Source organism: Cinclus cinclus, chromosome 34 (genome assembly GCF_963662255.1).
Source record: "Cinclus cinclus chromosome 34, bCinCin1.1, whole genome shotgun sequence".
NCBI classification, from domain to species: domain Eukaryota; kingdom Metazoa; phylum Chordata; class Aves; order Passeriformes; family Cinclidae; genus Cinclus; species Cinclus cinclus.
Genome location: NC_085079.1, coordinates 526,755 through 543,897, shown reverse-complemented (window position 1 = coordinate 543,897; position 17,143 = coordinate 526,755). Strand labels below are relative to the sequence as shown.

General features: G+C 61.3%; 1 protein-coding gene across 1 annotated transcript in view; it reads left to right on the top strand.

Moving 5' to 3' along the window:
- The window catches only part of CHD3 (chromodomain helicase DNA binding protein 3), a 52,561-nt gene that overhangs the window by 15,876 nt on the left and 19,542 nt on the right, over positions 1-17,143 (top strand). Inside the window, exons 11-24 of the mRNA XM_062512183.1 lie at positions 132-329; positions 2,043-2,257; positions 4,706-4,837; positions 5,019-5,118; positions 6,045-6,236; positions 7,488-7,688; positions 8,769-8,906; positions 9,500-9,621; positions 10,897-11,070; positions 11,167-11,308; positions 12,322-12,453; positions 13,600-13,717; positions 15,082-15,206; positions 15,937-16,168. Of these exons, the coding sequence (XP_062368167.1) occupies positions 132-329; positions 2,043-2,257; positions 4,706-4,837; positions 5,019-5,118; positions 6,045-6,236; positions 7,488-7,688; positions 8,769-8,906; positions 9,500-9,621; positions 10,897-11,070; positions 11,167-11,308; positions 12,322-12,453; positions 13,600-13,717; positions 15,082-15,206; positions 15,937-16,168 (2,221 nt within the window). The remainder of the gene's footprint in view (positions 1-131; positions 330-2,042; positions 2,258-4,705; positions 4,838-5,018; positions 5,119-6,044; positions 6,237-7,487; positions 7,689-8,768; positions 8,907-9,499; positions 9,622-10,896; positions 11,071-11,166; positions 11,309-12,321; positions 12,454-13,599; positions 13,718-15,081; positions 15,207-15,936; positions 16,169-17,143) is intronic.

Genomic DNA, 17,143 nt, shown 5'->3' with positions numbered 1-17,143 from the left:
GGTCACAGGGACATTGTGGGGACACCGGGGGACACCGAGGCCACATGGGGACAACGCGGGGACCACCCTTGGGGCACAACCCTGTCCCCCGTCCCCTCGATGTCCCCTGACCGTCCCCGATGTCCCCGCAGTGCCCGGTGCTGAAGGGGCGGGTACAGAAGATCCTGTACTGGCGTTGGGGGGAGCCCCCCGCCCCCGTGGCCCCCCCAGGGACCCCCCAAGCACAGGAGGGGCCCCCCCAGGCCCTGCAGGGCCGTTCGGAGCGAGAGTTCTTCGTCAAATGGGTGGGGCTGTCCTATTGGCACTGCTCCTGGATCAAGGAGCTGCAGGTACGGCTTGGGGACCCCAAAATATCGGGAGGGACCCCCAAAATCTGGGGGAGACACAAAAATCTGGGAGGGAATACCCCAAAGTATGGTGGGGGGGTGGGCTCAGGTGGGTGGGGCTGTCCTATTGGCACTGCTCCTGGATCAAGGAGCTGCAGGTACGGCTGGGGGACCCCAAAATATCGGGAGGGACCCCCAAAATCTGGGGGAGACACAAAAATCTGGGAGGGAATACCCCAAAGTATGGGGTGGGGGGGTGGGCTCAGGTGGGTGGGGCTGTCCTATTGGCACTGCTCCTGGATCAAGGAGCTGCAGGTACGGCTGGGGGACCCCAAAATATCGGGAGGGACCCCGAAAATCTGGAGGGGATACCCCAAAATATGGGGGAACACCTGGGGGGGCTCAGGAGGGTGATTTCCTTCAAACACTGGGATGCCCTCTCTAACTTTGGGGTGATTCCCTCTAAATTTGGGGTGATTCCCTCTAACTTTGGGGTGCTCTAATTTTGGGGTGATTCTCTAATTTTGGGGTGATTCCCTCTAACTTTGGGGTGATTCCCTTTAGCGTTGGGGTGCTCTAATTTTGGGGTGATTCTCTCTAATTTTGGGGTGATTCCCTTTAATTTTGGGGTGATTCCCTCTAACTTTGGGGTGATTCCCTCTAACTTCGGGGTGTTCTAATTTTGGGGTGATTCTCTCTAACTTTGGGGTGATTCCCTTTAGCGTTGGGGTGCTTTAATTTTGGGGTGATTCTCTCTAATTTTGGGGTGATTCCCTTTAATTTTGGGGTGATTCCCTCTAACTTTGGGGTGATTCTCTCTAACTTTGGGGTGTTCTAATTTCGGGGTGATTCCCTCTAACTTTGGGGTGATTCCCTCTAACTTCGGGGTGTTCTAATTTTGGGGTGATTCTCTCTAACTTTGGGGTGTTCTAATTTCGGGGTGATTCTCTAATTTTGGGGTGATTCCCTCTAACTTTGGGGTGATTCCCTCTAAATTTGGGGTGATTCCCTCTAACTTTGGGGTGCTCTAATTTCGGGGTGATTCTCTAATTTCGGGGTGATTCTCTAATTTTGGGGTGATTCCCTCTAACTTTGGGGTGATTCCCTTTAGCGTTGGGGTGCTCTAATTTTGGGGTGATTCTCTCTAATTTTGGGGTGATTCCCTCTAACTTTGGGGTGATTCCCTCTAACTTTGGGGTGCTCTAATTTCGGGGTGATTCTCTAATTTCGGGGTGATTCTCTAACTTTGGGGTGATTCCCTCTAACTTTGGGGTGATTCCCTCTAACTTTGGGGTGCTCTAATTTCGGGGTGATTCTCTAATTTCGGGGTGATTCTCTAATTTTGGGGTGATTCCCTCTAACTTTGGGGTGATTCCCTTTAACTTTGGGGTGCTCTAATTTCGGGGTGATTCTCTAATTTCGGGGTGATTCTCTAATTTTGGGGTGATTCCCTCTAACTTTGGGGTGATTCCCTCTAACTTTGGGGTGCTCTAATTTCGGGGTGATTCTCTAATTTCGGGGTGATTCTCTAATTTTGGGGTGATTCTCTAACTTTGGGGTGATTCCCTCTAACTTTCAGGGTGCCCCCCTTTCACTCTGGTCCGCCCCCTCTAACTTTGGGTTGTCCCCTTCAAACTTCACCATTTTCCCCTCTAAATTTGGGGGTGTTCCCTTTTAATTTTGGGGGTTGTCCCCCTGTGTTTTTTCGGGGCGCAGCTGGAGATCTTCCACCTGGTGATGTACCGGAACTACCAACGGAAGAACGACATGGACGAGCCCCCTCCCCTGGATTACGGCTCCGGGGACGACGACCCCAAGAGTGAGAAGAGGGGTGCAGGGGGGGACCCCCTTTTTGGGGGGATGGAGGAACGTTTCTACCGTTACGGCATCAAACCCGAGTGGATGACGGTGCACCGAATCATCAACCACAGGTGGGGACCCCCCTGAATCCACAGGGACACCCCAAAATCCACAGGGACACCCCCAAAATCCACAGGGACCCTCTGAATCCCCAGGGACACCCCCAAATCCACAGGGACACCCCAAAATTCCCAGGGACACCCCCAAATCCACAGGGACCCTGTGAATCCCCAGGGACACCCCAAAATCCACAGGGACACCCCCAAAATCCACAGGGACCCTCTGGATCCCCAGGGACACCCCCAAATCCACAGGGACACCCCCAAAATCCACAGGGACACCCCCAAAATCCTCAGGGACACCCCCCAAAATCCAAAGGGACCCTCTGAATCCCCAGGGACACCCCCAAAATCCCCAGGGACACCCCCAAAATTCACAGGGACCCTCTGAATCCCCAGGGACCCTCTGAATCCCCAGGGACACCCCCAAAATCCACAGGGACCCTCTGAATCCCCAGGGACACCCCCAAATCCACAGGGACACCCCAAAATTCCCAGGGACACCCCAAAATCCACAGGGACCCTCTGAATCCCCAGGGACACCCCTAAAATCCACAGGGACACCCCCAAAATCCACAGGGACACCCCCAAATCCCCAGGGACACCCCCAAAATCCACAGGGACACCCCAAAATTCTGAGGGGGTGTGGGGACATCGGGGTGGGTGAGGGGAGTGGCCATGGGAGGGGTTTGGGGACATTGGTGGCACCTGTGGGGACGTTGGTCACACCTTAAGTGTCCCCACATCCTCTCTGTGTCCCCCAGGTGACCCCGTGTCCTGTCCGTGTGTCCCTTTGTCACCTCCCTGTCCCCAGGTGACCCCGTGTCACCTCCATGTCACCTTGTCCCCATGTGGCCTCATTTACATTCTGTGTCCTCACCTACATCCCCTGTCAGGTGTCCCCATGTCCCCTCCAGGTGTCCCCTCTGTGTCACCACATGTCCCTGTCCCCACGTGTCCCCATGTCCCCTCCACATGTCCCCAGGTGTCCCCATGTCCCTTCCAGGTGTCCCCTCTGTCCCCACATGTCCCTGTCCCCACATGACCCAATGTCCTGTCCACGTGTTCCTGTCCCCAGGTGTCCCCATGTCCCCTCCACATGTCCCCAGGTGTCCCCATGTCCCTTCCAGGTGTTCCCACTGTGTCCCCACGTGTTCCTGTCCCCAGGTGTCCCCATGTCCCCTCTGTGTCCCCAGGTGACCCTGTGTCCCCTCCAGGTGTCCCCTCTGTCCCCACCTGTCCCTGTCCTCAGGTGACCCCGTGTCCCCTCTGTGTCCCTGTCACCACGTGACCCCTTTGTCCCTGTCCCTGCTGTCACCCACACCCTGGTGGCAGTGCCACCCCCTCCAGGCCCCTCAGTGCTGCTGGCTGTCCCTGTGTCCCCAGGGCTGCTCGGATGTCACCCACGGGTGCCCCGTGCCCTTGGGGACACTCACTTGTCCCCATGGGTGTCTGGTGTCCCTGTGGGTGCCAGTTGTCACCCATGGGTGTCACACATCCCAGTCCCCTGGGTGCCCTGGTGTGTCCCTGCTGTACCTGGGTGTCCTTGTGGTGTCCCAGGGTGTCCCTGGAATGTCCCCAGGGTGTCCCTGAGCTGTCCCCGGGGTGTCCCTGGGCTGTCCCCGGGGTGTCCCTGGAATGTCCCCGGGGTGTCCCCACTGTCCCTGAGCTGTCCCTGGGCTGTCCCCGGGGTGTCCCTGGAATGTCCCCGGGGTGTCCCCACTGTCCCTGAGCTGTCCCTGGGCTGTCCCAGGGTGTCCCTGGAATGTCCCCGGGGTGTCCCTGGGCTGTTCCCGGGGTGTCCCCGGGGTGTCCCCACTGTCCCTGAGCTGTCCCTGGGCTGTCCCCGGGGTGTCCCTGGGCTGTCCCCGGGGTGTCCCTGGGGTGTCCCCACTGTCCCTGAGCTGTCCCTGAGCTGTCCCCGGGGTGTCCCTGGGGTGTCCCCACTGTCCCTGAGCTGTCCCTGAGCTGTCCCCGGGGTTTCCCCGGGGTGTCCCTGCTGTCCCTGGGATGTCCCCAGGGTGTCCCTGGGGTGTCCCCACTGTCCCTGAGCAGTCCCTGGGCTGTCCCTGAGCTGTCCCCGGGGTGTCCCCACTGTCCCTGAGCTGTCCCTGGGCTGTCCCCGGGGTGTCCCCACTGTCCCTGAGCTGTCCCCGGCGTGTCCCTGGAATGTCCCCAGGGTGTCCCTGGGCTGTTCCCGGGCTGTCCCTGGGCTGTCCCTGAGCTGTCCCCGGGGTGTCCCCGGGGTGTCCCTGCTGTCCCTGGGATGTCCCCAGGGTGTCCCTGGGGTGTCCCCACTGTCCCTGAGCAGTCCCTGGGCTGTCCCTGAGCTGTCCCCGGGGTGTCCCCACTGTCCCTGAGCTGTCCCCGGGGTGTCCCTTGGGTGTCCCTGAGCTGTCCCCGGGGTGTCCCCGGGGTGTCCCCGCTGTCCCCTGCCCCGGGTGACGCGGTGCCGCGCAGCGTGGACCGGAAGGGGCAGTACCACTACCTGGTGAAGTGGCGGGACCTGCCCTACGACCAGGCCACCTGGGAGGAGGACGAGATGCCCATCCCTGACTACGACCTGCACAAGCTGGCGTACTGGAAACACCGGTGAGGGCCACGGGGACGTTGGGGACACTGGGGGGATTGGGGACACTGGGGATACTGGGGGGATTGGGGACGCTGGGGACATGGAGGACATTGGGGGATACAGGGTTGTGCCTACTGGAAACACCTTGCGTGTCCCCTCGTGTCCCCTGGTGTGTCCCCTCATGTCCCCTGGTGTCCCCAGGGAGGTGTTCATGGGGGAGGACCCGGCCCAGCCCCGGCGTTACAAGAAGAAGAAGAAGGAGACACCGGGGGAAGGACCCCCTGAGTCCCCCACCAACGACGTGAGTGTCCCCAAAACCTGGGGGAACCCCAAAACCCAGGGGGAACCCCCAAAACCTGGGGCAACCCCAAACCTGAGCACCCCAAAACCCAGGGGGAACCCCCAAAACCTGGGGCAACCCCAAACCTGAGCACCCCAAAACCCAGGGGGAACCCCCAAAACCTGGGGCAACCCCAAACCTGAGCACCCCAAAACCCCCACATCATTCCCACCCCCCCCCCCCCCCCGGATGATTTTGGGGTGCCCTGAACACCTGAATCCCCCCCAACCTGATCCCCCTGACACCCCCACATCGTCCCCACCTCACCAGATGTTTTCAAGGTGCCCTGAACACACCTGATCCCCCTGACACCCCCACATCGTCCCCACCTGATCCCCCTGACACCCCCACATCGTCCCCACCTCACCAGATGTTTTCAAGGTGCCCTGAACACACCTGATCCCCCTGACACCCCCACATCGTCCCCACCTGATCCCCCTGACACCCCCACATCGTCCCCACCTCACCAGATGTTTTCAAGGTGCCCTGACACACCTGATCCCCCTGAAACCCCCACATCGTCCCCACCTGATCCCCCTGACACCCCCACATCGTCCCCACCTGATCCCCCTGACACCCCCACATCGTCCCCACCTGATCCCCCTGACACCCCCACATCGTCCCCACCTCACCAGATGTTTTCAAGGTGCCCTGAACACACCTGATCCCCCTGACACCCCCACATCGTCCCCACCTGATCCCCCTGACACCCCCCCATCGTCCCCACCTCACCAGATGATTTCAAGGTGCCCTGAACACACCTGATCCCCCTGACACCCCCACATCGTCCCCACCTGATCCCCCTGACACCCCCACATCGTCCCCACCCCACCGGATGATTTCGGGGTGTCCCGTCCCGGTGTGGTGACAGCCGTGTGTCCCCACAGCCCACGGTGAAGTACGAGACGCAGCCACGCTTCATCACAGCCACAGGTGGGACCCTGCACCTGTACCAGCTGGAGGGGCTCAACTGGCTGCGCTTCTCGTGGGCACAGAGCACCGACACCATCCTGGCCGACGAGATGGGGCTGGGCAAAACCATCCAGACCATCGTCTTCCTCTACTCACTCTACAAGGAGGTGAGGCTGGGGGGCACCTGCTGGGACACCTGTGTGGGGCTGGGGACACCTGTCAGGGCACCCAGGTGGGGCTGGGGGTACACACGTGGGGCTGGGGGTACACACGTGGGGCTGGGGACACCTGTCAGGGCACCCAGGTGGGGCTGGGGGTACACACGTGGGGCTGGGGGTACACACGTGGGGCTGGGGACACCTGTCAGGGCACCCAGGTGGGGCTGGGGGTACACACGTGGGGCTGGGGACACCTGTCGGGGCACCCAGGTGGGGCTGGGGGTACACACGTGGGGCTGGGGGTACACACGTGGGGCTGGGGACACCTGTCAGGGCACCCAGGTGGGGCTGGGGGTACACACGTGGGGCTGGGGACACCTGTCAGGGCACCCAGGTGGGGCTGGGGGTACACAGGTACACACGTGGGGCTGGGGACACCTGTCAGGGCACCCAGGTGGGGCTGGGGGTACACACGTGGGGCTGGGGACACCTGTCAGGGCACCCAGGTGGGGCTGGGGGCGCCCATCTGGTCATTGGGGTTGCCCATAAAGTTGCTGGGGTCACCTGTCTGGTCCCTTGTTGTCACACACCTGTCCCCAAGTTTCCCAAGGTCCTGTCCCACACTCTACCCCCAGGGACACCCCCAGGGCTGTCCCCAGGGCTGTCCCCAGGGCTGTCCCCGTGTCCCCCTGTGACACAGTGTCCCCAGGGCTGTCCCCGTGTCCCCAGGGCTGTCCCCAGGGCTGTCCCCGTGTCCCCCTGTGACACAGTGTCCCCAGGGCTGTCCCCGTGTCCCCAGGGCTGTCCCCAGGGCTGTCCCCGTGTCCCCAGGGCTGTCCCCAGGGCTGTCCCCGGGGCTGTCCCCAGGGCTGTCCCCGTGTCCCCAGGGCTGTCCCCAGGGCTGTCCCCAGGGCTGTCCCCGTGTCCCCAGGGCTGTCCCCAGGGCTGTCCCCGGGGCTGTCCCCAGGGCTGTCCCCGTGTCCCCAGGGCTGTCCCCAGGGCTGTCCCCGTGTCCCCCTGTGACACAGTGTCCCCAGGGCTGTCCCCGTGTCCCCAGGGCTGTCCCCAGGGCTGTCCCCAGGGCTGTCCCCGTGTCCCCAGGGCTGTCCCCAGGGCTGTCCCCGTGTCCCCCTGTGACACAGTGTTCCCAGGGCTGTCCCCGTGTCCCCAGGGCTGTCCCCAGGGCTGTCCCCGTGTCCCCCTGTGACACAGTGTCCCCAGGGCTGTCCCCGTGTCCCCGTGTGACGCGCTGTCCCCCAGGGCCACACCAAGGGCCCGTTCCTCGTCAGTGCCCCGCTCTCCACCATCATCAACTGGGAGCGCGAGTTCCAGATGTGGGCCCCGGCCTTCTACGTTGTCACCTACACCGGGGACAAGGACAGCAGGGCCATCATCCGCGAGAACGAGTTCTCCTTCGATGACAATGCCATGAAGGGAGGCAAGAAGGCCTTCAAGATGAAGGTGAGCTGGGCTGGGGACACCTGGGGGACGTGGGGGTGGCACCTGGACACTTGGGGGACAGGGGGGTGGCACTTGGACACCTGGGGGACAGGCGGGTGGCACTTGGACACCTGGGGGACAGGGGGGTGGCACCTGGACACCCGGGGGACAGGGGGGTGGCACTTGGACGTCTGGATTGTTTTGGGACATGGGGGTGGCACCTGGGCACCTGAGGGACGTGGGGGTGGCACCTGGACACTTGGGGGACAGGGGGGTGGCACTTGGACACCTGGGGGACAGGCGGGTGGCACTTGGACACCTGGGGGACAGGGGGGTGGCACCTGGACACCTGGGGGACAGGCGGGTGGCACTTGGACGTCTGGATTGTTTGGGGACATGGGGGTGGCACCTGGGCACCTGAGGGACGTGGGGGTGGCACCTGGACACTTGGGGGACAGGGGGGTGGCACTTGGACACCTGGGGGACAGGCGGGTGGCACTTGGACCCCTGTGTCCCTTTTGGGTTCTGGATGGGATTTTTTTTCCATGTTTTGGGGTTTGGGGGAGGTTTGGGGGTTCAGGGTGGGTTTGTGTTGTGTTTTGGGGTCTGGAGTGGGGTTTTTCCATGTTTTGGGGTTCGGGGTGGGGTCGTGCCATGGTTTGGGGTTCGGGGGGGGTCTCTACGGGGTCGTGCCATGGTTTGGGGTTCAGGGGGGTCTCTGTGGGGTTGTGCCATGGTTTGGGGTTCAGGGTGAGTTTGTGCCATGGTTTGGGGTTCAGGGGGGTCTCTGTGGGGTTGTGCCATGGTTTGGGGTTCGGGGGGGTCTCTATGGGGTCGTGCCATGTTCTGGGGTTCGGGGTGGGGTCTCTATGGTGTCGTGCCATGGTTTGGGGTTCAGGGTGAGTTTGTGCCATGGTTTGGGGTTCAGGGGGGTCTCTATGGGGTCGTGCCATAGTTTGGGGTTCAGGGTGGGTTTGTGCCATGTTTTGGGGTTCGGGGGGGTCTCTATGGGGTCGTGCCATGGTTTGGGGTTCAGGGTGGGTTTGTGCCATGTTCTGGGGTTCGGGGGGTCTCTCCTGACCCCTCCCCGTGCCCCCCCAGCGCGAGGCTCAGGTGAAGTTCCACGTTCTGCTCACCTCCTACGAGCTCATCACCATCGACCAGGCGGCGCTGGGCTCCATCCGCTGGGCCTGCCTGGTGGTGGACGAGGCCCACCGCCTCAAAAACAACCAGTCCAAGGTGGGGGGCACCCCAAAAACTGGGCATGAGGGTGGGGGGGGGGCGGGCGCCCCAATACCCTGGGTATGGGTGTAGGGAACAACTCCAAAATCCAGGTGTTGGGGTGGGGGGGGACACCCCAGTACCTGGGGATGTGGGTGGGGGGGTTCCCTCGATGGTGGATGAAGCTCAGGGCCTCAAAAACAACCAGACCAAGGTGGGGGGCACCCCAAAATGCTGGGCATGAGGGGTGGGGGACACCCCGAAATCTGGGTATGGATGTAGGCGACACCCCAAAATCCGGGTATGGTTTTGGAGGTGCCCAGGGGAGTGTCAGGGGTGTCCCTGGTGGGTTTTGGGGTCGGAGCGGGGGGGATCAGGGGTGTCCCTGCTGTATTTTGGGGTCTCCCTGGTTGTTTTTGACGTATCCCTGGTGTGTTTTTGGGATGTCCCTGCTGTATTTTGGGGTGTCCCCGGTTGTTTTTGGGGTGTCCCTGGTGTATTTTGGGGTGTCCCTGTGTTTTTGGGATGTCCCTGGTGTATTTTGGGATGTCCCTGGTGTATTTTGGGGTGTCCCTGGTGTATTTTGGGGTCCGAGCTCGGTGTCCCCACAGTTTTTCCGGGTGCTGAACGGGTACAAGATCGAGCACAAGCTGCTGCTGACGGGAACGCCGCTGCAGAACAACCTGGAGGAGCTGTTCCACCTGCTCAACTTCCTGACACCTGAGCGCTTCAAGTGAGTCACCTGTGTGTCACCTCTGGGTCACCTGGGTCACCTGTGTGTCACCTGGGTCACCTGAGTCACCTCTGTGTCACCTGTGTGTCACCTCTGGGTCACCTCTGTGTCACCTGTGTCACCTGGGTCACCTGTGTGTCACCTGGGTCACCTGAGTCACCTCTGTGTCACCTGGGTCACCTGAGTCACCTGTGTGTCACCTGGGTCACCTGTGTGTCACCTGGGTCACCTGAGTCACCTCTGTGTCACCTGGGTCACCTGAGTCACCTGTGTGTCACCTGGGTCACCTGTGTGTCACCTGGGTCACCTGAGTCACCTGTGTGTCACCTCTGGGTAACCTCTGGGTCACCTCTGGGTCACCTCTGTGTCACCTGGGTCACCTCGGTCAGCTCAGTGTCAGCTGTGTGCCATCTGTGTCACCTGTGTGTCACCTATGTCACCTGCCTGTCCCCTCTGTCCCCTCCATGTCCCCAGACTGACCCTGTCCCCGTGTCCCTCTGTGTTCCTGTGTCCCTCCATGTCCCACTGTCCCCAGACTGACCCTGTCCCTGTGTCCCTCTGTGTTCCTGTGTCCCTCCATGTCCCAGTGTCCCTCTGTGTTCCTGTGTCCCTCCATGTCCCTGTGTCCCTCTATGTTCCTGTGTCCCTCCATGTCCCACTGTCCCCAAGCTGACCCTGTCCCCGTGTCCCTCTGTGTTCCTGTGTCCCTCCATGTCCCTGTGTCCCTCTGTGTTCCTGTGTCCCTCCATGTCCCAGTGTCCCCGGACTGACCCTGTCCCCGTGTCCCTCTGTGTTCCTGTGTCCCTCCATGTCCCAGTGTCCCTGGACTGACCCTGTCCCTGTGTCCCTCTGTGTTCCTGTGTCCCTCCATGTCCCTGTGTCCCTCTATGTTCCTGTGTCCGTCCATGTCCCACTGTCCCCAGACTGACCCTGTCCCCGTGTCCCTCTGTGTTCCTGTGTCCCTCCATGTCCCAGTGTCCCTCTGTGTTCCTGTGTCCCTCCATGTCCCTGTGTCCCTGGACTGACCCTGTCCCCGTGTCCCTCTGTGTTCCTGTGTCCCTCCATGTCCCTGTGTCCCTCTGTGTTCCTGTGTCCCTCCATGTCCCCGTGTCCCTCTATGTTCCTGTGTCCCTCCATGTCCCTGTGTCCCTCTGTGTTCCTGTGTCCCTCCATGTCCCAGTGTCCCCAGACTGACCCTGTCCCTGTGTCCCTCTGTGTTCCTGTGTCCCTCCATGTCCCAGTGTCCCCAAGCTGACCCTGTCCCTGTGTCCCCAGTAACCTGGAGGGGTTCCTGGAGGAATTTGCTGACATCTCCAAGGAGGATCAGATCAAGAAGCTCCATGACCTCCTGGGTCCCCACATGCTGCGACGCCTCAAGGCCGACGTCTTCAAGAACATGCCGGCCAAAACCGAGCTCATCGTGCGCGTGGAGCTCAGCCCCATGCAGAAGTAGGCCGGAGTCCCCTGTCTTTGTGGGATTGTCCCCAAGCCTGTCACCCTCGTGGGTGTCCCCAAGAGCCGCCGGTGTCACCGCTGTCCCCGCAGGAAGTACTACAAGTACATCCTGACCAGGAACTTCGAGGCGTTGAACTCGCGGGGAGGGGGGAACCAGGTGTCGCTGCTCAACATCATGATGGACCTCAAGAAGTGCTGCAATCACCCCTACCTGTTCCCCGTGGCTGCCATGGTGGGGACACTGGGGACGCTGGGGACACTGGGGGGGTTTGGGGGGGATTGGGGACATCAGTGGAACTGGGGACATTGGGGGTGTTGGGAGGATTGGGGACATTGGGGACATTGGGCACACTGGGGGGGGTTGGGGGGGATTGGGGACATCAGTGGAACTGGGGACATTGGGACATTGGGGGGACTGGGGACATTGGGATATTGTGGGGACTGGGGACATTGGGACATTGGGGGGACTGGGGACATTGGGACATTGGGGGGACTGGGGACATTGGGATATTGTGGGGACTGGGGACATTGGGACATTGGGGGGACTGGGGACATTGGGACATTGTGGGGACTGGGGACATTGGGACATTGGGGGGACTGGGGACATTGGGATATTGTGGGGACTGGGGACATTGGGACATTGGGGGGACTGGGGACATTGGGATATTGTGGGGACTGGGGACATTGGGACATTGTGGGGACTGGGGACATTGGGATATTGTGGGGACTGGGGACATTGGGACATTGGGGGGACTGGGGACATTGGGATATTGTGGGGACTGGGGACATTGGGACATTGGGGGGACTGGGGATATTGGGATATTGTGGGGACTGGGGACATTGGGACATTGGGGGGACTGGGGATATTGGGGCATTGGGGTGTTGGGGGGATTGGGGACATTGGGGGGGAATTGGAGACATTGGGAGGATATTTGGGATATTTGTGGCATGGAGGACATTGGGGACATTGGGGGGATTTGGGGACATTGGGGTGACTGGGGACACTTGGGACATTGAGGACACCAGAGACATTGGGGACATCATCGGGGACACTGGGGACATTTGGGGCATGGGAGTGTTAGAGGGCTGTGGGACATGGGGACAGAGAGGGGACACAACAGGGACAGAGGGACACGGGACATGGAGATCACTTGGGGGGGGGGGGACACTGTGGTGCCATCTCGGTGTCCCTGTGGTGCCATCTCGGTGTCCCTGTGGTGCCATCCCAATGTCCCTTGTCCCCAGGAGTCCCCAAAGCTGCCCAGCGGTGCCTACGAGGGCGGGGCCCTGATCAAGGCCTCGGGGAAGCTGCTGCTGCTGCAGAAGATGCTGCGCAAGCTGAAGGAGCAGAACCACCGGGTGCTCATCTTCTCCCAGGTGGGACCCCAAAAACCACCCCAAAAATGTCCCAAAAGATCCCTGAAATCCCCCCAGAACCACCGGGTGCTCATCTTCTCCCAGGTGGGACCCCAAAAACCACCCCAAAAATGTCCCAAAAGATCCCTGAAATCCTCCCAGAACCACCGGGTGCTCGTCTTCTCCCAGGTGGGACCCCAAAAATCACCCCAAAAATGTCCCAAAAGATCCCTGAAATCCCCCCAGAACCACCGGGTGCTCATCTTCTCCCACGTGGGACCCCAAAAACCACCCCAAAAATGTCCCAAAAGATCCCTGAAATCCCCCCAGAACCACCGGGTGCTCATCTTCTCCCAGGTGGGACCCCAAAAACCACCCCAAAAATGTCCCAAAAGATCCCTGAAATCCTCCCAGAACCACCGGGTGCTCATCTTCTCCCAGGTGGGACCCCAAAAACCACCCCAAAAATGTCCCAAAAGATCCCTGAAATCCCCCCAGAACCACCGGGTGCTCATCTTCTCCCAGGTGGGACCCCAAAAACCACCCCAAAAATGTCCCAAAAGATCCCTGAAATCCCCCCAGAACCACCGGGTGCTCGTCTTCTCCCAGGTGGGACCCCAAAAATCACCCCAAAAATGTCCCAAAAGATCCCTGAAATCCCCCCAGAACCACCGGGTGCTCATCTTCTCCCACGTGGGACCCCAAAAACCACCCCAAAAATGTCCCAAAAGATCCCTGAAATCCTCCCAGAACCACCGGGTGCTCATCTTCTCCCAGGTGGGACCCCAAAAACCACCCCAAAAATGTCCCAAAAGATCCCTGAAATCCCCCCAGAACCACCGGGTGCTCATCTTCTCCCAGGTGGGACCCCAAAAACCACCCCAAAAATGTCCCAAAAGATCCCTGAAATCCCCCCAGAACCACCGGGTGCTCATCTTCTCCCACGTGGGACCCCAAAAATATCCCCAAAATCCGCCAGTGTGCCCAGTACAGGCTCCCCAGTCCCTCCCAGTTTAACCAGAGCTAGTCACAGCACTCCCAGTGTGCCCTGTACAGGGTCTCCAGCTGCTCCCAGTTTAACCGGTGCCAGTGCCAGCACTCCCAGCGTGCCCAGTAGAGACTCCCCAGTCCCTCCCCAGTCCCTCCCAGTTTAACCAGTGCTCACAGATGACGAAGATGCTGGACCTGCTGGAGGATTTCCTGGACTACGAGGGCTACAAGTACGAGCGCATCGATGGCGGCATCACCGGGGCCCTGCGGCAGGAGGCCATCGACCGCTTCAACGGTAGGGACAGGGGACAGGGACAGACAGGGGACAGGGACAGACAGGGGACAGGGGACAGGGACAGACAGGGGACAGGGACAGACAGGGGACAGGGGACAGGGACAGACAGGGGACAGGGACAGACAGGGGACAGGGACAGGGACAGACAGGGGACAGGGACAGGGACAGACAGGGGACAGGGGACAGGGGACAGGGACAGGGGACAGGGACAGGGGACAGGGGACAGGGACAGACAGGGGACAGGGACAGACAGGGGACAGGGGACAGGGACAGACAGGGGACAGGGACAGACAGGGGACAGGGACAGGGACAGACAGGGGACAGGGACAGGGACAGACAGGGGACAGGGGACAGGGGACAGGGACAGGGGACAGGGACAGGGGACAGGGGACAGGGACAGACAGGGGACAGGGGACAGACAGGGGACAGGGGACAGGGACAGGGGACAGGGACAGACAGGGGACAGGGGACAGGGGACAGGGGACAGGGACAGACAGGGGACAGGGACAGACAGGGGACAGGGGACAGGGGACAGGGGACAGGGGACAGGGACAGACAGGGGACAGGGACAGGGACAGACAGGGGACAGGGACAGGGGACAGGGACAGACAGGGGACAGGGGACAGGGGACAGACAGGGGACAGGGGACAGGGACAGACAGGGGACAGGGACAGACAGGGGACAGGGACAGGGGACAGACAGGGGACAGGGACAGACAGGGGACAGGGGACAGGGACGGACAGGGGACAGGGACAGACAGGGGACAGGGGACAGGGACAGACAGGGGACAGGGACAGACAGGGGACAGGGACAGGGATGGGGACAGACAGGGGACAGGGACAGACAGGGGACAGGGACAGACGGGACAGGGACAGGGATGGGGACAGGTGCCCAGGAGGAATTCAGGTGTCCTGGAGAATTCTGGTGTTTCTGGGGTGTTTTTGGGGTCCCACACTGACACCGGGGGGGCAGCAGTGCGGGTGGTTTTGGGGTGAATTTGGGGTGGTTTGGGATGAATTTGGGGTGGTTTTGGGGTGAATTTGGGGTGGTTTGGGATGAATTTGGGGTGGTTTTGGGGTGAATTTGGGGTGGTTTTGGGGTGAATTTGGGGTGGTTTGGGATGAATTTGGGGTGGTTTTGGGGTGAATTTGGGGTGGTTTGGGGTGAATTTGGGGTGGTTTGGGGTGAATTTGGGGTGGTTTGTGAGGTGTTTTTGGGGTCCCACACTGACGCCGGGGGGGCAGCAGTGCGGGTGGTTTGGGGTGAATTTGGGGTGGTTTGGGGTGAATTTGGAGTGGTTTGGGGTGAATTTGGGGTGGTGTGTGGGGTGTTTTTGGGGTCCCACACTGACGCCGGGGGGGCAGCGCCGGGGGCGCAGCAGTTCTGTTTCCTGCTGTCGACGCGGGCCGGGGGCCTCGGCATCAACCTGGCAACAGCCGACACCGTGGTGATCTTCGACTCGGACTGGAACCCCCACAACGACATCCAGGTGGGCACCTGGCACCTGGCCGGTGGCACCTGTGCTGTGTCACCTGTGCAATGTCCACCATCTCACCTGGCATGTCCCTGACCTGTCCCCACGGTGTCCCCCCATGTCCCTGACGTGTCCCCCCTGTCCCCCCATGTCCCTGACGTGTCCCCTCTGTCCCCCCATGTCCCTGATGTGTCCCCCCTGTCCCCCCCCATGTCCCTGACGTGTCCCCTCTGTCCCCCCATGTCCCTGACGTGTCCCCCCTGTCCCCCCATGTCCCTGACGTGTCCCCTCTGTCCCCCCATGTCCCTGATGTGTCCCCCCTGTCCCCCCCCATGTCCCTGACGTGTCCCCCCTGTCCCCCCCCATGTCCCTGACGTGTCCCCTCTGTCCCCCCATGTCCCTGACGTGTCCCCCCTGTCCCCCATGTCCCTGACCCATCCCCCCTGTCCCCCCATGTCCCTGACGTGTCCCCCCTGTCCCCCATGTCCCTGACCCATCCCCCCGTCCCCCCATGTCCCTGACGTGTCCCCTCTGTCCCCCCATGTCCCTGACGTGTCCCCCATGTCCCTGACGTGTCCCCCCTGTCCCCCCATGTCCCTGACGTGTCCCCCCATGTCCCTGACGTGTCCCCTCTGTCCCCCCATGTCCCTGACGTGTCCCCCATGTCCCTGACGTGTCCCCCCTGTCCCCCCATGTCCCTGACGTGTCCCCCCATGTCCCTGACGTGTCCCCTCTGTCCCCCCAGGCCTTCAGCCGCGCCCACCGCATCGGCCAGGCCAACAAGGTGATGATTTACCGCTTTGTGACGCGGGCCTCGGTGGAGGAGAGGATCACGCAGGTGGCCAAGAGGAAGATGATGCTCACACACCTGGTGGTGCGCCCGGGGCTGGGCTCCAAGGCCGGCTCCATGTCCAAGCAGGAGCTCGATGACATCCTCAAGTTTGGCACCGAGGAGCTCTTCAAGGATGAGAACGAGGGTGGGTCGGACTGGGGGAACGGGGCTGGGATGGACTGGGGTGCACTGGGCCATATTGGAGTGTGACAAAGCTGTGTCACATCACACTGGAGCATGTCCAACCGTGTCCCAGTGTGTCCCAGTATGTCCCAGCATGTCCAACCGTGTCCCAGTGTGTCCCACCATGTCCCAGTGTGTCCCACCTGTGTCCCACCATGTCCCAGCATGTCCAACCGTGTCCCAGTGTGTCCCACCATGTCCCAGTGTGTCCCACCTGTGTCCCACCATGTCCCAGCATGTCCAACCGTGTCCCAGTGTGTCCCACCATGTTCCAGTGTGTCCCAGTATGTCCCAGCATGTCCCACCGTGTCCCAGTGTGTCCCAGCCATGTCCCAGTGTGTCCCAGCCATGCCCCAGTGTGTCCCAGCGTGTCCCACCGTGTCCCAGTGTGTCCCAGTATGTCCCAGCATGTCCCACCGTGTCCCAGTGTGTCCCACCTTGTCCCAGTGTGTCCCAGCCATGTCCCAGTGTGTCCCACCATGTTCCAGCGTGTCCCACCATGTCCCAGTGTGTCCCAGCATGTCCCAGTGTGTCCCACCTGTGTCCCACCATGTCCCAGTGTGTCCCAGCCATGTCCCAGTGTGTCCCACCATGTCCAACCGTGTCCAAGTGTGTCCCACCATGTTCCAGTGTGTCCCAGCCATGTCCCAGCATGTCCCAGTGTGTCCCACCATGTCCCAGCCATGTCCCAGTGTGTCCCACCATGTCCCAGTGTGTCCCAACCATGTCCCAGTGTGTCCCACCTGCGTCCCAACCATGTCCCAGTGTGTCCCAGCATGTCCCAGCCATGTCCAAGTGTGTCCCACCATGTCCCAGTGCATCCCACCACGTCCCAGCCATGTCCCAGTGTGTCCCAGCATGTTCCAGCGTGTCCCACCATGTTCCAGTGTGTCCCAGCCATGCCCCAGTGTGTCCCACCATGTCCCAGTGTGTCCCA